This window comes from Cygnus olor, chromosome 16, assembly GCF_009769625.2.
Source record: "Cygnus olor isolate bCygOlo1 chromosome 16, bCygOlo1.pri.v2, whole genome shotgun sequence".
Classification (NCBI taxonomy): Eukaryota; Metazoa; Chordata; class Aves; order Anseriformes; family Anatidae; genus Cygnus; species Cygnus olor.
Genome location: NC_049184.1, coordinates 10277154 through 10298570, shown reverse-complemented (window position 1 = coordinate 10298570; position 21417 = coordinate 10277154). Strand labels below are relative to the sequence as shown.

The 21417-nt window shown below is 36.7% G+C and overlaps 2 protein-coding genes across 6 annotated transcripts in view; both read right to left on the bottom strand.

Moving 5' to 3' along the window:
- Positions 1-375: 375 nt before the first annotated feature.
- Positions 376-9839, bottom strand: RAE1 (ribonucleic acid export 1). Of its 3 annotated transcripts, none has more exons than XM_040575738.1 (13): positions 9710-9839; positions 9181-9277; positions 8931-9035; positions 8014-8106; positions 7082-7168; positions 6088-6174; positions 5778-5849; positions 5142-5249; positions 4017-4123; positions 3849-3924; positions 3158-3352; positions 1620-1705; positions 376-1134 (listed from the first exon to the last, which is right to left on the bottom strand). In XM_040575738.1, coding segments are annotated over exons 2-13 (1107 nt in total). In that variant the 5' UTR covers positions 9271-9277; positions 9710-9839; the 3' UTR covers positions 376-1133. The 3 variants fall into 3 exon arrangements, with proteins under 3 accessions (XP_040431672.1, XP_040431670.1, XP_040431671.1); XM_040575736.1 differs by having other exon boundaries at positions 9567-9756; XM_040575737.1 differs by lacking the exons at positions 376-1134; positions 9710-9839 and adding an exon at positions 9567-9585 and having other exon boundaries at positions 1619-1705.
- A 1229-nt stretch (positions 9840-11068) lies between these two features.
- The window catches only part of SPO11 (SPO11 initiator of meiotic double stranded breaks), a 40163-nt gene continuing 29814 nt past the window's right edge, over positions 11069-21417 (bottom strand). For 2 of the 3 annotated variants that reach the window (XM_040575644.1, XM_040575643.1), the window contains 11 exons: positions 21116-21204; positions 20439-20505; positions 20104-20212; positions 19456-19542; positions 18012-18048; positions 17680-17789; positions 17090-17189; positions 14449-14486; positions 12727-12803; positions 12417-12528; positions 11069-11782 (listed from right to left, as the gene is read on the bottom strand). In XM_040575644.1, the coding sequence (XP_040431578.1) occupies positions 11663-11782; positions 12417-12528; positions 12727-12803; positions 14449-14486; positions 17090-17189; positions 17680-17789; positions 18012-18048; positions 19456-19542; positions 20104-20212; positions 20439-20505; positions 21116-21204 (946 nt within the window). In that variant the 3' untranslated portion in view covers positions 11069-11662. The remainder of the gene's footprint in view (positions 11783-12416; positions 12529-12726; positions 12804-14448; positions 14487-17089; positions 17190-17679; positions 17790-18011; positions 18049-19455; positions 19543-20103; positions 20213-20438; positions 20506-21115; positions 21205-21417) is intronic. The other variant, XR_005824800.1, reaches the window with a different exon arrangement.

Below are 21417 nucleotides of genomic sequence, written 5' to 3'. Positions count from 1 at the left end.
CTGTAAAGAAACAAGTCTGAAGTTAAGGGGCCAGTAAGCCAGAGATTTTGAAGACAGTTATGATTCATTTGTACTAAAGACTAATTGTCAGGTGCACGGCTGTTGCGATAGAAGGAATTTGATTCATTCTCATAAAACAAAAAGCCTCTAACACTAGTCCTCTAAATTCTTTGCGGCAAAACCACAGGAATGATTTGTAATGAAACAGCAACTGGAAGCTGCATTAGATTTCCAGATAAGGCAGTTAGGGAAGAAGTACTTTACTTTTAGAAAATGTATCTGAGCTGCAGTGAAAGGACAAGAAGCTGCTTTTAGAAGCAAAGCACACTAGCTTATCCATGTGATTATAATAGAACTATTCAATATAAGAAAACGTTTAGTAAAAATTTTATTTGAAACATAGCATGTATCCATAACCACGTGTTACAGCATACAGTTTCACAGAGAATTTGTACAATATGACAAGTATTTTTATACATGCGGCATCCCCCCGCCCCCATTTTTTAGTCATCAGACAAAAAGAGTTAAACAGGAATAATAAGCATTCACTTCTAAAAAGAAACTTTGGCATGTATACAACTGGATAGTTAAAAGTAAACAGTGGTAGATTCAAGTCAGAGACGCACATTGTTGTAACTTTTCTTCACAGCATTTTTGATCAGCATTAACCTCACCAGCACTATTTTCTAGTTAATACAAAAATGATTATTCAGTCCAGAACCCCCTGTTAAGGGGCAAAAAGAGTTAATAGAGATGTAAAAGAACCAACTTTTAACTCTAAAAATATCAGTTTTAAAGCAGTTCAGGCCATACATTTTGCACTCCTTGGTTTGGTCATGAACAGAACAAAACCTTTAATGGATTGCTCATATTACTGAACTATACATCACTTGGCAAAACTGGCAGGGTCTCCTTTGGACTAGAATGAGTATTGTTGGTTCAAAAGTCATGTGCATTGCTGGAGTGTAAGAATAAAGGAAAGAAGAATTTGCACTGTGCCCATCTTCTGTCTTGAGTTTCTGTCACTGCTATTGGTCACTTACATACCTACCAAATTCATCCAAACAAAAGGGAAAACAATTTGCAAGGCATTTCTTCCTGGCATACAGCAGACAGTACTTCCACTTTAAAAATCTGAAAACAATGAAAGGACTCCTAAATACTAAGACACAACAAGCCTCCTTTGAAAGAGCTACTTGCAATTCTTCAAGTATTTAGAAAAAATACAGTATTTATATAACTTCTCCAGAACTATTATAATTAACATATTTTTATGTAGTACTAATTGAAAACAAATACAGAGATACAAATGGGTGAGCTTCTAAGCAGGAGCAACTGATGTTTAAAGTTTGCTGCAATTTCATTATTGCTGTGGAATAGACAGTGGTTAAATCCTGTGAACAGTAACCTCTCTCTTATGCACATCGAAGTATCTTATTTGAAAAAATGTCCTCCAGCAAGTCAGAACACATCTGATACAATTTTTAGAGATCCTGCTAAATGTCAGCGATCCAAAGTTGACTGAACCATGGTGCAACAGGGCACAAGTGGCAGAAGAGCAGTGGAATAGAGGCATGAATGGCAGAAAAACAGTAAACACAAGTCAGACTCATACTCACTACTTCTTATTCCGAGGCTTTAACTCTTCTGCTGCATTTCGCAGAAAAATGTAGTTTTTCTTTTGTGGGTTATAAAATTCATGACCCTAAAAAAAAGAAAAACCATCTCTGTTTACTCTCTTCAAAGAGAAAATACTAACATTATAATTTAAGGGACATTTGTCTACAAATACAAAAAAATACAAAAAAACTTCATTAAAAAAAGAAATCAAAAAGCATCTCCAAGCTTTGATTCATACATGCAACGTAAGAGCTCTGTGCTTTTTGTTTGTGTCAATCTAGGCAGAGAAGAAACCAAAACTTTAATGCATACTTAGTTTCACTTTGTGTTTTTGTTCCTATCTTTTATATGAAACAAGGTCACATTTATTTACAAAATGAAGCCCAAGTTCTGCAGGCAACTGCAATGCAAATACAATATTCTGCATATTGACATTATTTACATACATATTACAAACTCAATACACAAATATTCAAAAAGCAGGGAGAGTAAACAGTAATAAAGCTGTTAAAGTGCAATGCACAACTTGAAACTTACCAAATCTACTTCATAGAAATGGTTCCAGAAAATGAACTTAGTACCTACTGGTTAACAGATCTGAAAGGTACTGTGGTACATAGCTGCCACTGTAGTCTACCCAAGCATTTAGAACAGAATTCATCTGCCCCAGCATCTAACAAAGTTATCTTACTTTGTGCAGCATTCATAAGACTAAATACAAAGAAGTAAATTTAAATTTTACTCTCTTCGTGGCATGCAATAGAGCTCATTTGTGTGATTTCTGCACTCATTTCAGTCAAAAATGCTGTAACTGTCATCCTCAAATTTAACAGCACTAGTTATAACTATTCCATTATTAACTATTCGCCATTCCATTAAAACTCAGTTACATTTCACCCTTGCAGTCCCCTTCTTAAACAATTAAGAATTGATTCTCCACGTTATGGTTTGTTGATTCTCTTGCACCTCGATGATTTGTTTTTGACTCAAGTTTGGAAAATAAATAGGTAAGTGCCACCAGCAAGGCACACTGACTGGTTCTGGAAATTTAGTATATGAAATTCAAACACTGGCTTAAGTGTTTACAACCAAAGCTACGGCTTTTTTTTTTCCCTCCTTTTTTTTTTTTTTTTTTTTAAGTTAAAAAGAATCTGCATAAGCAGCAGAGACATGCATTTCAAGGATTTGTGAGAACCTGTTAGCATGCCATATTGCCTGGTGACTTTCCCCACAGCAGAATGTGTGAGCAACAAGAATGACTTCTGAATCATGTAATTTACATTTTGTTCACCCACATTTGCAAAATAGCCTTGTTTAGCATTCTTACACAACTGCTAAAAAACAAAGAATGCACTGCTTTGGTGTTACATTTCATCAGATTTCTGCCTACAACGACCACTGTACATTTTCTTGCAAGCCTATGAAGCTAGAAAGACTCTACCACTATTTATAAAGAACAGTAAAAGCCTCCTGTGAAAAGGAATAGTCTTCTTAGTTGTTAACTGCCAATGTGAACATGCGTCTACACCTCTCTTACCTTTGACCAATCGTAACTGGAAGCATATGCAAATATATTCCCATTATGGTTGAAACAACAAGCAGATATTGGCTGGTCAAGTTGTTCCGATGTTTTTAGCTTTGTTCGTGCATCTTTATCCCAGAAGCTGAATCTACCATCAGATCCTACTGTTGCAAGAGTACCGTGGACAGGATGAAATGCTATCCCGTTTACCTGCAGAATCATACAAAATACCACGTAAAGCACCACACATGTACACAGATGATCAGAACACTCACAACATGTGCTGAATCCTGAAAGTAAATACAACTACAGATAGCTCTTATCTTTTTAAAGCGTTTCAACAAGATATGAATCAGAATCAGATATTTTTTGAAACAAAACACTGAAGCAACAAGGAAAGAATCTTTACTGTAGTACCTAAAACTTCAATGGATATTACAGAATATACTAACGATTGGTTCAAGAATCAGCAAAATTAACAAGCGTAATCTCCACCAAGATGATGTAATGAGTAGCTGATTTGGCTTTTGTTTTAAAGGAATTGCAAAAGTTTCTCTTTCCTCTTCAAGTATGGCCATGACTGCACTTTAAGCATTAAGTCTAAGATAACTTTATACAAAATGCATGTTGACGGAGAACAAATAATTCACAGCAGGTTTTACATTAAAAACATATGCTACCCTATCGACATATTCTCAGTACTTACTGCATAGATATCCTGAGGTGCTGATGTGTTTGTTCCATTGGAGCGATGACATTTGAAAGTGAAATTATCTTTTGCACTGAAAAGGAAAAAAAAAAAAGGGAAGTCTTTTTATATTCTTCACTGTAAACTGAGCAATAAATAAAGGATGATTTAATAAGCAATACTCACGGATTTGGGGGGTTGATATAATGAATAGCTACTCTTCCTTCAATACTTCCAAGGGCAAATCCAGTAGGTTTGTTCACTTTGTCTTTAAAAATAGCAACACAGCGATGCTAAATTTGAGAAAGAAAGTATTTCAGAAGCTTGAAGGACAGATCTTCTGAACGCTGTTTTGCACAGGCACGCAAAACGCTACGTACAACAATGCAAAGTAAAGCACAAACAGAACACGTCAAGAGGAGTGAGTCAAATTCTACTCAGAATTTGGGCCATGTTATTTACATTTCTGAATCCTTATGGAGATCAGATATAGAAACTTCCTCATGAGAAAAAATAAAGTCTATATACTTAACAACTCAAGTGAAGAAAAGACCTAAAACATTATGAATAGTAGATGACCCAAACTTAAAATCCACAAACATCTATTTTATTTCTATGTTTCATTCGAATACCAGATATTAATGAAATATAATCAATCCCACCTTCATGGAATACAATTGTCATTGTACTTGTAGGCTATAACTATTTGCAAAATTTCAAACAACCAATAAGAAACAAAATCATGAGTTATAATACAGACTCAATAGCAGGTTGTCTTCCAAACTCTCTTTCTAACTCTTGCAAAGGCCCTGCACAGAACGGGTCTGCAGGACATGACAAGACTCAATTTTAATGCTGTGCACATGAGTATATCAATTTATTTATAGCTGAAATAATTTTGCGATTCTTAGGCAAAATGTAGATTTGTATTAAATAAATTGTATTTGTATTAAATAAATTTGTATTTCTCTAATGAATGTTTCCGAAATTATTTGTACTTCGTATACAATAGATTTAGATAAAGATCAATGAAGGAGGAAGGAAAAAGGTCATCTCAAAACACTTTTGATGAACTCAGGGGTACTGCATGAAACTCGTTTCAATCCATGCAATCCCACCATGGGAAGCAAACAGACTCAAACGTGTAGGCAGCGGTATTTTATTTTAATATACCACCATAACAGAAGTCAAAGTAGGCCGTGTGCCATACTAAGATAAAGGACGCCATCTTTGAAACAGCTTTTTAGCAAAACCAGCAAGTCCAGAATTTCAATCTGTATAAATACACTTGTAATAAATATAATCATTTACCTGGTGTTTAAGAGGCGATTCTATTCTTCTAAATTCAGATGGTTGGTTCTCTAACTGATAAACTATCAAACCCCTTTCAGCAGTGGCCACAGCAGCCATAGGATGAACCTAGGTAAGGTTATAAAACAGGTTGGAAGAGAGGCAGTTGTGTTCACAGCATGACATAAAACTCACGACAAAGTACGACAGTTTATTATTTTGCAGAAATCCCTGAAGAATTTAAAGGAATCAGACTATTTTCGGGGCAGGTGGGAGGGAAAGTGTTCACCTATAGGCTTATTTTATAACAAAACAAATCAGTTCTTCCCTACCACTGAGAACCATATCAAAAATCTTCTAATTATTAGATGACTTTTCCAATACAAATTGCAATAGTGGTACACAACCTCATCCACAAATATGGGTAGGTCAGTTCTAATGTTGACTTGTCTTCGTGATGTTAAAAAGATTCCAAGCCTACTTTGCATGATGCAAGTACCTGTTTTCCAGAAATTTGATCAAGAACATCAACGTATGTTTTATGATTAAGATTACAAAGAGATCAAATGCTAGGTCTGCATTTAGCGCTAACCTACAGAAGCCTCAAAGACTACCAGACAACCTACTGACACCAGTTTACTCTATTTCATGGCTTACCACATCTGCACAGTAACATCTTTCAGGGAGCTGCAGTGTCATCATAGGTGTTGGTGAGCGGGTATCCCAGAACTGATGGAAATAAAAACAAACAAATTTAGGCTTGGAGTTGAGGATACACCATGCAAACTACTTTAGTAAAGAGGAAGTATTACCAAGTTGTTTCATTCCTGTCTATAGTCAGAGAGCTTACTTCACTCTTTGTGAAGAAAGCTTCAGTGTGTTTAACAAAATATTTTCACATTAGACTAATTTTCATAAAAAGATTATTAGCATGCTTTGTGTCCATTTGTTCATGTAAAAATCACACCTTCAAAGTTTTATCCCAGCTTCCTGTCATCACACAGCTATAATTTGGTGCTTTAATCCAGTGGATAGTCTTCACAGGAGCGTCATGCTGAAGAAGAAAAAAGACAAAATACACATACTAAGGTAACAGCCCACATTTCTTGTTTACGTTTCTCATATTTTTGCATGTATTTACACTTTTTAAACCATTCAAGAAAAACAATTATTTTAGTCACAGCACTTAGGATAAAGGTTGCAGGTCGTGACCTTACTGTGTTCTTTAGCGTTGCAAAATCATCCACAAAGGAAAAAAATGACTCCTGAAGCAAAGAACTACAAACAAGTCACCCTATACAGGAAGTTAATCAAAGCAGAAATACAAACTATGAAAAGAAGAATTTTCTATTTATTTATGAAGTACATTACCCACCATGTTAAGGAAAAAAAACTTTTGTTTTTTTCCTCTTCTGACAATGAGTACAGAAGAGAGGCCTTCGTTAATTAAACCAACAAGATTTTAAAATCAAGGATAAGATATCAGCAAAAAGCTGGTATTTGTGAAAGTAAATTCAACAGTGTTTTATTATTTTCTTTACCCTATAATTTTTAAGTGGAAAAAGGAAGGCTAAACCAATCTATAACGAAATCAGGAGATAAGCGATAGCAGGTACTAGGCACCTAAAACAATGCAAGATATCTGAAAAAAACATGTAGGCTCAGACTGTGTAATCAGCATGCAGCAGGGTGACTTAGCAACATCACAGCGGTGATGGAAAGAGATCTCAGGTAAAGTAGAAGGAACAGCTGCACAGGCTACTCAAATCACTTTGATTGCTTATCTCCCTATCTATAACCACTTCAATATCTCAACAAAATAAAAGGCATTCTGCAATCTCTTTCTCATATAGCAGTATCTACTTTGTAAGCACTAGACGTTATCTTAATTAACTAACAAAGGCAGCTTTTAATAAAAACAGAGAAGAGAAAAAAATTATACCAATTAGCTTGGGACTTACTTGTGCAATCTGAATAGCTTGATTACTATTGAGATCCCACATTTTGGCAGTTTTATCACAGGAAGCAGTAAATACTTTACTTCCATCCTGAAAAAACAAGAAACAGCCCAAGAGATTAAATATATCTGCATCATGCAATACCTACCAGAAAATTTTCAGGTCTTATTCTAATACAATAACATTAATGTGACATACACAGGGATTGCAAAACGAAAGAAACATAATGGAAATTTCTTTACAATACTTAGAACAGTTCAAAACAAACTTCAGAACAGGTATTTCTTCATGCTTACCCATTACTGTTTCCTTATACCTATAGAGCAGTAACAAAGATAAGGTAAAATGCAAAAATAATGCAAAAATATTCAGTATGTAGTTAGAAAGCTTTTTGGGAGGAGACGGTTGCTTTTGTTACTGCCTTTTTTTTTTTCCTTGTACTTTGAAACATTATGTAAACAGTCCTGATAAAACCTTTAAACATTTTGCTGGTCAAGTCATGACTAGCCAATTTCAGACTGTGTACTTTTGCTGTAAAAATACTTCTGCAGAATTCCATGGGCATGGTAAAATCTTATAAGAAACACATTCTATATTGTGAAAAATACACATTCAATGAAAATTCAGCTTAAAATACAGTTTCAGATTTAAGGTTCTTCATTCGAGACCTTTTCTAAATTTTGTTTTAAACCAAACAAGAAAACTGTGCTAGCTATTACCTAGCTTTAAATAAGTCCTTAAACACTTTTACCCATCTCATCTGCCCACATCAATCTATTCTATTAGAACATGTTTAGCACACATTTACAGTCATACAGGTCTATACAATAACCAGAGGATTTATCACACGTGGCACTTGTGTCTCTGGAAACCACATGCCAACTTATTCAGGTTTATAGTTAACACTGATTGTTTATTTTTAAATAGGGACATACATCGCTCCAGCAGCCGTCTAGTACAGGCCCTGTGTGCATCTGCTGAGCCTTTGGAATTGTCTGTCCATTATCCTGAACCTCCCAGCAGCGAACCTGGAACAGGAGACACAGATATAGATGTAACATATTAGTACTATCAACTTCTCATCGTGAAGATCCCAGCCTTAGTTTATTATATGATTACAAACACCAAACTGTTTTTTGAACCAACTGAAACCTTGTTTCCGCTATGTTCCCTTCACCTAAACAACCATCCACACTCAGCCCCACAATTCCACTGCTGAAGCGCCTTATGCGTGCCTCACGTAACACCTCACAGTGCTCTACTGGGGAACCCTTAACTGTTAGCTGCAAGCTGACGATTGCAGGGCACCAGCCAACAGACCAAACAGAACAGTTAAAAGCTGCAATCAATTTTTGTTTTCCCCTCCCTGATTGCGTCAGTTGGGATCAAACACTTGGATCCAAACAGAAATTTCAGCAAGGCTATAGGAGCTTAATTTTTTTTGAGACTATCCTGTCAAACCAGCTAAGATTTACCACTGCATGCATCGTTCTTCCACTGGGAAAATTATAACTATGTCAGTCTAATTCTATAAGAAAACGAAGCTGAGAAAGAAAAGTTAGAAAAAAGCAAACAACAAAGTAATAAAAACCTAACAGGAATAACATTAATTACATATTCTGAGCAGAACTTTAAAACCATAGGCAGAGGAACGACTTATACAAATATCACAACGCAGTCTCTCAGATAAAGCTGCTGTGTCAAAATTTTTAGTGCCTAGGCATTCAGAAACAAATCTGCAACTGCAGAGAAAGATCTTCAGTTGCCCTAGCCTAAGTCTTTAGGACATTTTGCACTTTAGGCACTAATGCTTTCACTTTATTCATCTGTAGGCCTCACTGCGAGTACTTACATCGTTTGCCCACGATCCTGCTATTAGGAAGTTACCCGGCAGTGTCGGTGGACTAAATGCTAAACAAGATATGCTGTCATCAGGTGGAGACGTTACTTCAATATCCTGTAAAGGACAGGAGACAAAATAAAATTAGCCATACTTGAAAACTGTGTCACTGAGCTCCTGTGACTCCTCCGGGATGAGTTAGGTCGCACTGCTGCGACACACCACGACGCAGCGGTGCTCCCACAGGGGTTAACACACGTACCTTCATCGGGTTATGGTTATCCGCAGTGGTACTGCCAAACATGCTGGTACCGCCCGTCCCGAACCCCGAGGTTGATCCAAAAAGACTCATCCTTGCTCTGCAAATGAGAAAACGTCCCTCTAAGATCCACAAGGCCCACGGGCACCCCTCACGCTGCGTCCCACCACAGCCACCACGCGCACAACACCCTTCACCCCAGCCAGGAGGCAGCCAAATATACAAAAACACGGGAAAATCCAAATGAGAAAAAAAGGCATTTCTGGCTGCAGCCGAGTCCCCGCCACCCCCCCGGCAGGCCCCGGCCGCAGCCCCCCTCCAGCCGCAACCCCGCCGAGCGCCCGGCCCGCAGCCCCCAGCCCGCAGCCCCCCTGCGGGGCCCGGCCTACGCCGCGGCCCGCGGGGCAGGCAGGAGGCCCCGCGGGCGGGACAGCGCCATGTCGCGGCGGTCCCGGCGCCCCGCGGCCGTCCGGGGGCCCCGTTAGAACCGGCCCCAGGCCGTTGCGGGGCTCGGGGCGCAGCCCGCGCTCACCGAGGGGCACCTCCCCGTGCAGGCCGCGCCGAGCCGCGCAGGCGCCGCGGACAGCGGGGAGGTGGCGGCGCCTGCGCCCAGAGCGGGCCGGGCCCGGGGGCGGGCAGCGGGGCCCCGCTAAGGGGGCTCGGGGCCGAGGGGTGTGGGAGCTCGGTTACCGCACCTGCGGGGGGGCCGCGGGGCTTGTGGGTGGGCTCTGACGCCGCGCTGGGCGGTGCTTTGCTTGTGAGGTGTTTGTTTGTTTGTTTGTTTGTTTGTTTTCCCCGAGGAGGAGGGATTTAAGGAGGGCAGGCGGGTGGAAGCGGTTCCAGCTCCGCCTAAATACTGCAGGGACACTAAATGCAGCTAGTGGTAGGAGGTGGGGAAACCCGACACGTTTAAATTCAAGTGGAGTTAGGCGGTGGGAGAAGCTTCTGCGAGGATTGTGGAAACTCACTCAGTGTCATGAAAACAGTCTTATATAAGGCCAGGTGTAGAACCACAGAATTGTTAGGTTGGAAAAGACTTCCAAGTTCATCTGGTCCAACCATCCCCCTACCACCAATGTCACCCACTGAACCATGTCCCTAAGCACCATGTCCAACATTTCCCTGAACACCCCCAGGGACGGTGACCCCACCACCTCCCTGAGCAACCCCTTCCAATGTCTGACTGCTCTTTCTGAGAAGAAATGTCTCCTCATTTCCAACCCGAACCTCCCCTGGCACAACTTGAGGCCATTCCTTCTAGTCCTATCGCTAGTTACCTGTGAGAAGAGGCCAACCCCCAGCTCCCCACAACTTCTTTTAAAGTTCTTCCCTGAGTCTCCTCTTTTCCAGACTAAACCCCAGTTCCCTCAGTGGCTCCTCACAGGACTTGTGTTCCAGGCCCTTCACCAGCTTCGTAGCCCTTCTCTGGACACGCTCCAGGGCCTCGATGTCCTTCTTGTACTGAGGGGCCCAAAACTGAACACAGCACTCGAGGTGCAGCCTCACCCAGACTACTTGTCTCCTAATCTTGCCCTCTTACAGCAATGACTGTCATGTTCTTGTTGCTTCTGCTGGTGTATTACTTGTGGATCGAGATTGTTTGTGCACCCAGACACTGGAAGTTGCTAGTAGGCAGTAACACTGCTACAGTGCAGAAAATAAAAGGGAATTCGAGTTCCTTTTGAATTGGATGCTGGTGGAGCAGTAGTAAAATATAAAGTCTACTGAAAATATTATTCGATGACGCTGTGGATCAGTTTTAGAGATATTTTCTATGTACTCAGTTTGGTTTCTTCATGTAAAATATGTTATACGCTTTAATCACTGCAGTTTCCGGCTTCTTTTTACTGTTTTAGGGCCAACTTAAAAAAAAAAAAACACGAACAAGGGATTTTGTTATGATGTGCATCATTAACAGGATTGTTTATTAAATTCTTAATCAGTAACATCTGCTTGCTTACTTGTTCATTGAAAACAAATAGCAGTTTGGTTGCTGGAACATTTATAGCTGCTTGAGATATGCAGTAATGAAGAACTATCTCTGACTTTTAGGTCTGAGTTTACAGTGAACACAAAATACCACAGCACTGTACTTAAAATTATTTCCAGAAGGAGACATTTACAAAAAATTGTTAACAAAGCCTTTTACTCTTCAAAAATTAAAAGGACTGTACAGCATCAATTTCTGCTTTAACAGAAGGCAAAATAATTCCTTGATACAATTTTAACAAGCAGGTACAACTTAATATTCTCTAGCTAGGAAGAACATACTTCAGTATCCTGTTATGTATGTACCACTGCATTTGAAATCATTAGTGCAGAAGGCACAGAGTGGAATAAACAATATTCTGTAAAAGAGTTGTAATTTCTTTTATAGTTTGAAAGAGAAAGAATAGGTAAGCATAATCTAGCTGTAATGATAAACTGAACAAGAAGTGGTCAAGAAAGTATTATCAAGAAAAACAGTTAATTGGCAAACAAGCATTCATAACCACCCACCAAATTGCAATTTGTTTGGTAAATAGACTCTGGAAAGGTAATCTGATGAAAGAGAAGTTAAAGCTTGAATTTCAGCCTTCATTTTAGATGCTGCCATAATTTCCAGCTAAAAAAAGAACAAAATTTGTGATGCTGTAACCACCTCATCTTATTATTTAAATAAGAATTACAGTTGTTGAATGTGAATATAGAGCTGTAAAGTTAGTATTACTGTAAATGGTGCTGCAAAATCCCTGTCACTGAGCTGAGATTATTTATGTTCATTGTGTACCTCATAGTAACACAAATAACTTATAAGGTGAGTATAAACAGCAAGGAGAAGGTACACAATACTTTTTCTTCCTTTCCAACCATTTCACACAATAGATGATTTAAAAGTTACAGGCAAGATCAGAGGACAAGTACAGAATAAGAAACTGTTTTAAGTGTTCCCCTATTTCTAAGTATGTAATATATTCTGCAATATTTAGGAAAACAGTAAAATCCCATGTACAGCTTATGATCATCAGATGACTAATAGCAGGAAGGCTAAAAAAGCTGCCAGTCCTGGCCTGTGAACCATTGAGCCCCAGTGATTCAGAGAGACAGTGAACATGAACTTATCAATCTTGCTGCCTTTTAGTGCTGCAAAACCTTTCTGCTATACTAAGAGTTTATAAAAATAAAGAGAAACAGGATTGCAGATGACAGGATTTGTTTTGTGGGGAGTAAGAAACAAGAAACATTAGGTTTATACATGCCTCTTTCTTCCACATTGGCTGACAAGCAATATAAGGCCTCTTCTGTATACTTGCTAACTTATTTTGATCTTGCTTTGTAAGTGGAATCAGGACATCTTTGCATACATTTAATCTGAAAAGTAAATAAAGTTGTTAAATTTTCTCATATTTCAGAAATACTGATTCCAATTTACTTCTTTATAATAAGCCAAAAATAATGTATGAAAACAATAATGGATGTCAGTTTTTTGTTTGTGCATTAAGTCAGATTGTATTTACTATCTATGAAATAGAAGAAGAATACTTCTGTTTCTTTTGGATAATAACTAACCTCTTCAGATCAGATGGAAGGAGACCAAGCCACTTTACAGATGGAACAGTGAGATGATGGGCCTCAAAAGACATTGACTGAAATAAGAAGAATCAACTACAACATTCAGTGACTTTTGTTTAAATCATTTGAGATATATGCCTTCCTAGATCACAGATTTTATTACAGAGGTGGTTAGTTTTATTATTATTAGTAGTAGTATTATTATTAGTAGTATTATTATTATTATCAGAATGCTACATGAGAAAATGGTGCAACTAGAGTTTACCATATCCCTTTACTGAAAATAGATTCTCCTTTAAGGCTTGCACTCTTCAGCCACAAGAGATTCTAGTCTGAATAGGTTTTGATTTTTGTTTGTTTGTTTTTCACAGTCAGTATGAGTCTCCCAAACAAAACTGAAGCCAGGAGAAGCAATGACAATTACAACTGGAAATTTCTGATATTTTCTGCTGGAAAGTATTACATTATATAAAAATAGCCCAAAGATGAGGGCACCTGACCTGGTATCATGGCTACAGTAAATATCTAAGGGAAAAGTGTAAAAAACAAATACACAATAAACGATACTTCTCAGAATGCTCCTCTTGCTCCCAGCAGTTTGTGACTCCAACTTTCTGGGCCAGAATTGGTGGTATAGTATTTAGTAGTGTTTGATTTTGTCTGATTGCTTTTAGAGTCCATGAAAACTTCTGAAACCTATAGCACACTACAGCAAAGTGGATCTGATGATTTTAGAGGTCTTCTCCAACCTAAATGATTCTGTGATTCTGTGATTTAAATTACACGTTGTGCAAAGGAATACTTCCACTCTTGGTAATGGAATTGGCATATTTGAGTTTCAGTTTGATACATGTGTTACTCTGTAATTGAACAAAATAAACTTTTAAAGGAACCTAAGGATTTAGTTTAATCCTGGAAGATGGCGTTCTATTAGTTTACATGCATTTCTAAGGCTAAAAGCCTGACAGGTCACCTGAAAACTTGGGAATTCTGGCTCCATGTATGTCCATGAGACATATGATATGACATATATTTGACCTTGGACATCATTGTCTGACAATTTTCTGAAGGGTTTTATGTGTTTTGTTTTGTGTGTGAGTTTTTACATTTGTTTGTTTGTTTTTAACTTTGGATGTTTTCTCCATTGGTCTCCCAAACAGTTCACCCATCTGCTCCTGCTCTCTGCCCTCCCCTTAGTCTGCCTGCCTTTCATATTGTCTTCTGTACCTCATCTTTTAGCAATGTATTACAATATGCGTTCTTATTCCCTTTGCTTCTTCCTCCATAATGTTCCACACTAAAACATGTATCCGTAACTTCTCACCCCAAAATAAAATCTTTACCAAGATAACAAGATTTTATGGAGAATCAAGCAGTTCACCCATCTCACAAGTTACGTTCTTTTCCTCCCTAGCCTTCATTTGTCTTCCAAAGCAGAAACAAAAGAAAATGAAGAACAATTTTCTATTTGGACTTCCTGAAAACTACCTGTACGGCAGGAAAAAACTGTGAAACGTAGTTAAATGAAACACCTGACATTATTATCCAGTTTCTTTTTGTTTCAGGAAGAAGCTGTTTTTGCAGTTACACAAGGCCTAAAAACTGTGTCTGTGCTGAAACAAAATGCTAAAGGCAGTTACTATTCTAACTCATCATACATTCAAGCTTCAAGGCAGGACTAAAAACTAATATATTTTGAAATGGAAAAATTGTACTCACCACAGATCCATATTTGTAGATGCACATTATTTCTACACCTAGGTTGGAGAATATGAAATATCAAATGTCTGTTTATCGCCACGCTTAAGAAGACTGCATTAAGAATTCACTTTTATGGCATAACAGTTATGACATTATGATTAGTGAGGTTCTTTAAGGTTTACAATTATTTTTAGTGTATGTCAAAATAATCAGAATTTGATGTATCATCTATTAATTCATCTTTATATAGTAAAATGTTTCACACTGTCCATGCATAGTCATTTCAGAAGCAAGGATAATCAGCTCTTATACACATTGTCCAACATCGGCCAGGAAAATTGTCTTTTTTTTTTTTTTTCATTAATCCTGTGTAATCCATATCTCTTAACACTATTGCTTTATAGCAAAATTATAGCAATTACTTTCTTAAAGTTCCTGATAAAAATGTCATGCACTTCAGCTTGGTCAAAATTTCAGTTACGAAATGTTAGAGAGCTTGAAAAAAAAAAGCAAAAAACCAACAACCCACCCAGCTGTGTATTCAGGCTTTGTTAAAACACTGTGTGTACTTTACTTATTTCATACTTAAAACATATTTTCCATTTAAGCAATTCCATTAATTGTCAGCAGCGCAGACTTTGATATGCCTAAAGTCTTTAGTGTTTTATTGTTGTAAAGAACTGAACTTGCTTCAGTACAGAATGGTCTAGTGTTTATTTTCCTTTCATAAGCCCATTTTACACATTTTTTGTGAAATAAAACTATGCCTATCAGATTTATTTTCTGATTTGATAACTTATTTTTCTTTTTAAACAGAGCTACTCTGCTCAAATTTTCTGCAATAAAAACAAAAGAAAAAAAAAGTACATTTACTAACATTTACCAGATATTTACTAACATTTACCAGATATTTACTAACATTTACCAGATATTTGAATAGTGCAAATATGCATTAATTAATGCAGTTTTTTGATGTATGCTGAAGAGTACCACCAATTCTTGTTTTTAGCTTAAAATTCAGTTATTTATCTTGAACTACAGACACCAGAGACTGTGGTTTAAAGCATACCAGCTACAACTCTGTAAGTTTTTTCACCATTGCTGTTTTCTCCTTAAGTATTTCTTCACAACAAAGGGCTCAGTCAGTATCCTAAACATCTCTAATTTTTAATTGGTTGAACCAAGAAATAATTTACATATAGTTGCATTTCAAAGAGTATTTACAAAACCAAGTGTATGCTATCAAGCTGTTCTGCAGTTGAATCATCAGAACAAGGTTTTGAAGCTTATTTCACACAGCAGCAACAACATATAACCTTCAGGAAGTCTGACGCTTCTTAACTTCCCCCCATCATGGCCACAGAAAAATAAAGACAAACAGTATTCCACGATATGTTCAGTCTGGTCATGTTGCCTCTCAGACAGCAGGAATGAAAGTGTGCAAAATAATCCAGATTTCATGCCACATTCCCACTTCTTACAGGGGAAAAAAAAATCTGCCACTGTGATAATTCTGATATGGCATGGTGAAAATTATAAACCATTTACTTTTCAGTAACAAAGGAAGTTCCAGATTAGTCTATATGTAGGATTTGCATTTTGGCTTTTGGGCAGATGATTCATATAGATAGCCTGTGGACTATTTTTTGATACAGGTAAATTTTTGATTACAGATAAATTCTGCAAATTTTGCTAAGTTAAGACTGACCATTGAGTATTCCGTTCATGACTGTTCATGTTCTCAGTAGAAAACAAGAAAACAAACAACCCCACCCAAAACTATGAGATGTGAAATATTTCCAGTATGTCCAATGCAGCAATATCCAGGTAACTATTTTGAGATGAGTCCTCATATCTTTAGCTTTATACTCTCATTTGCAAGCACAGCCTTCATTTTAGGATTAATTCTGTTCCTGCTGGCATCCCACTAGTAGTTTCTAGATTTCACTGCATAAACTATTGACATTATGAGTGCTGAATTATTAATATAAGAGTATATAAACTACTTTAAAAATCAATAAAATACTCACTTTGCTCAAAAATACAATTTTCTTAATATCTGTCTACCCTATGAATAATAACATTTCCAAAAATTCTGTTTATACCAAACTGAGCAAAGTTTACAGAAGTTCCTGGTATTTCTTTTGGTTTTACAAAAGGAGCAGTTTAGCCAACTGCTAGAACTCCTATCAGAGCTACATTTTCAAAGGTATTTAGCTAGGACCTCCTGAGACTTTAAATAGCAGTCAGGTGCATAACTCTTATTAAAATCAGTGGAATTGTGCAATGGGTCGTAAAATTCCATTCTACTAATTCTCATTTTTAGGCCCACAGGTACTGTGAAAATCTAGCTCTAATATGACCTACAAATTGTATAAAAAATATTTTTCTTTTTTTAGGTACAAGCTAAGATTTTATTAAGACCTCAGAGCACAGCAAATCATCACAGATAGTAAGAGTACACTGAGTGGGGATCAGGCCAGTACTGATGTCTCCATTAAACTTCTGCACTCCTAGACATATTCTGCATAAATCAGAAACTTTCTGATTGTATTGGATTGTCCACTCTATGCCATAAGTACCTTCCCATAAAAGAGAGAAATTAGATTCTAAACAAATTTTGCTTTCTTTTTATGTTATTGAACCTCTAAAGATTTACCATGTGGATCGGCATCCATAAGGGCAAAAACAGGAATTTGAAATGTATCCCACAGCTTTCTGACCAAAAGTCGTGTATTCAAATCTGGTATGCCTCTTCCCTAAGGAAATAAAATAAAGCAGACAGTTTTAAATTAATTAAAACAACATCTGGCTACATATGTGTTTACATTTGCCATTTAAAACAAGCAAACAAAATGCTTGCAGGAATGTTTTTCCAGCAGCTATCTGACAGGGAAAATGGTATACTCTTATTTTGTCTCTGTGGGAAGGGAAGAAGGAACAGGGGTTTGGGAGCAGCACTGCAGATGTCCTGGATTATAGGCCCTGTAGAAGTATCATACATTCCTCTGTGTAAGGTCCGGGAGCTGGCACACAGATGTACTCCAGTATCTGTATAAGCTGGCATAAAAAGAAAAAGGCCACTTGTTTCTTCTCAAAAATACTTAAGGCACTAAAGAAACAATATAAAACAAGTTCTTGATATGACTGACTATAACTGGTAGCTGATACATACATAGATGTCTGTATAGTATAAAGTCTTCTCGATTCTTATGTCTAACACGATGATATGAAATGTAAGTTGCATACCGTAATCATTATACATGGGGACAATTTAATGCAGAAGTCATCATCCAGGAGTCTCTGAAAAGTTGCATCTTTTTCTACGATTAATATAAATTTGGCATGTGAGTTTAAATCTTTTATGTTAAGGCTACCTGTATGTAAAATGATCCATCGCACCAATTAATTCAAAGCGAATGCTCTAAAATACGTACTCTGGAGCCAAAAGCAGTGTTCGTGACTCAATTTCAGAGCCAAAAAGCAGAGAAAAAATTACCAGAACACTGTTTAACTTGGAATATTCTTTGTTTTTACTTTATTTTTTCAGTCTACAATGAGAGTTTTAGCTCAAAGGATACTTTTAATTCCTTGAACATTAGATGGCACAGTGACTGCCTAAAACAACAAAAATGAAATTAATCATTTATAATAGAGAAACCGATACATTTTAAAATAACAACATTAGGTAATGAAGGACACAATTACATTCTAAAACAACCATTCATCTTCTTATATACAAGATTGATCTTGATGTTTTCACTGTTTTATAACCACATTCAACCATTTATATCCTGTTCTATTGTATGGTCGTATAGAAGTCCTCCTGTTATAACAAGATGGTTTTCAAAAGCACGTTTGTGCTACTGTCACAGAAGATTGTTCATCGTATGGGCATTACAGAGATAACAATGTCCTGATTTGTTTTGTATCTGTTTTAGCCAGAAGAAAAGTCATCTTGGTGTGAAAATTGCAAATTTAATACAGGTTTAAAACATCTAGGCATTCTTTTTGGAAGAGCATTTAATCCTTTCTTTTATTAACCTATAACCTGTTTTTATAACTATCTTGGAGCAACAGTATTAAGACACAGTAATGTTTACTTTACACCTCATATTAGGATTGGCTCAATGTGGCAAGCATATGGATGTGGAAAAGGAACTGGAGGAAGAACTTGGCAAAAAAGTATGTATATATTGAAGTGTGTGGTCTGCTTTTACTCCTGACTGCTAAATCACCTCCGGTGCCAGTGTGGAACAACTCAACAAATAAAACTATGAAGAGCAGTAGAAGAGTATTAATAACAGGGGTCTTTACGCTTTGCTTTAAGACAAAGTATAATAGGCAGCTAAGGTCATCTTTCCATTTTGAAATCACCAGCTTAGGCTTACAATGAATAGATTTTCCAGGAAGTCATGACAACAGTCGGCAAGTCTGAGTCCTGCTCCTGCTTTCATAATCTGCTCATCTATGGGAAATCTTTTAGGACCAGATTAGTTGAATCTCATCTCCTCAAAACACTTCTGGCCCTTGACTACTTATCAAACTGTGGATATAGACTTCTCTTTAGCTCAGTACTGACTTTGATAACCTCTCCCCAAGTCCACACCATATATACAGACCCGTCCTCTTTATATCTGTTTCCTTCTCCTTCACATACCCTAGACAGTGTCCACAGCTCTCACTCATGCTCTTTACCTAGCACACAGTGAGAGGGAGCATAAGCTGTGCCTGGGTTAGAGTCAGGCATGTGCAGACTCACTGGCTGGTAGCTGCATAAGTAGCAGGCAGCCCACCAAACAGTTGAGCAACACTTATCATCTCCATGTTTTTTTTTTTTTTTTTTTTTTACTCAGCTTGTAATGGCTCAATTTGCCACAAGCACAGGTATGTATAATAAATGTATACAGCAACCTGAGCTACAAGAAGTGCAGTCCACAAAGGTAGATGATGATCTATGTAAGTCCCTTCCAACTGAAACTATTCTATTTATTCTAATTACTGTTATTGTTATATAATACATACTGTTGCACCACAGGTACAATTCACTTTTGTACCATCTTCCTCAGTATAACTTAAATTACCAGCAACAAAACCTTTAGTTGTAGACAGCTGAAAAAAAATAATAAGTTGTATACAGTAAATTGTAAGTTATATGCTTTTATTTTACTGCATTACACAGGCAAAACAAGAAACTTCTGGGGGAAGAAAAAAAAGAAAAAGGAACAACAGAGTAAGCAGTTATCAACTAGGACCAACCTTTTAAAAAACGAAACAACATTATCATCATCTTGTATATAAAGGTGTATTTAAAATAAATTATGTTAGCAACTGCCTTTATGGATACAAATGAATTCTTGTAAGCATGAAATAAAAGTAAATTCAAACCTTACACTTCTGACTCACCTGAAATTTTCACTTAAACCACAAGTTAGCAAATCATTCAAGTATAAACTGTGAAACAGATGTCTTGTAGTCTATGAATTTTCTCTGAAGAAAGGAACCTTTTGAGTATTCAAAACCTAATAAGGTTTCATTTGCACAAATAACACCTTTTATTTTAACTACTTATTTCCTAATGATCACTTTTTTTCTTGATATTTCAGCTGTCAGTATGACCTATATGATTTGGAAATAATGACAGAATCAAAACATTAATAATAAGCCACTTACTATATGTAGACTTCTCCGAGGTATCTTAAGCATACAAGAAATGTCATTGATTATATTGTCCACAACACTCTGGCTACCAAACAGTTGTGTATCTGAGTAATATATATCTCTATCAAGACAAAATATTTATTTGTAATTGCAATACTGATAAAGCTGTCAGATTATGAGAACAGAGAATAACATTTTACTGAGGGCATGGATAATGAAATCAGTGTAAAGCGTTTCACACAGAGAAATCTGTTATCCTAAAGGTATACATCCTAGAGGCTCTTTGTTTTTCACAGTGGCATTCTTGAAATAAAACTTTATTTGAAATTATAGAAATGCACTGTTACCTTTTAGTTGCATAAGTATTGCTCTGCACCATCTTGTAGATCATAGATAATATTTTGAGCATCAGAGCTGAAAAAATACACTTCAAAAATTTTAATTGTATCAATTTTCAGAAATGCACATACCATAATTTTTGTTTATATTGACCCATATTTGTGTCTCATAACATAAAACACTGAAACATGAATACTATTTGTGCATGCATTGTAACATGCCGCGAAAATACAGAGAGATTGTGCTAACAGACTCAATAATTTCTAGCATAATTAGAAAAAAATATGGTGGAGTTAAGTTAGGGAATATATGCCTTGTTATCAAGGCCAAGAAATTAATTGACAGATTTAGAAAAATAAATTAGCTTATTGTCCATATTCCAAGATCACTTTACCAGTTAGCTTTTTGAAGAATGGTTATATTTTTGTATGACAACCTTGTGTATATGCCGTCAGCTGATATTCAGTCAGGGAGGGTAGAAACTGTAAGATCTTTGTATTGATTTCACTGTCACACCATAATTTAATAGAGAAAAGCTGAAGGGCTGGTCATAATTGCAAGTTTTATTAGTCTTACACTCCTAAAGCACAAGACAAAAAATATTTCTTTTACAAAGTTTCAAACTAAAATACAAGAAAAAAAAAGTTAAGAATTCTGATTTTGAACTTTTGTTTTTTTAACTTACCAAACTTTGGTGCTGATCTAGGGCAGTCACTTCTTATTTGTTTTGTAGTACAATATGGTATCATCTGTAGACCTACAGAATCTTTAAATCTGATACATTGCAAAATACAGTAAAACTGTAAACTTGTGAAGTGAGGATGTGTAAATTACTCTATCTAAGATAATTCAGATGAAGACCCTTTTCCTAAAATCATATATGCTAGCTCTATTTTCAAACTCAGTACAGACTACTAACAAAAGAATACACAACACAGGAAAAAATGTGATTCATTATTAATATACAAGTCAAATTTAACACAGTAA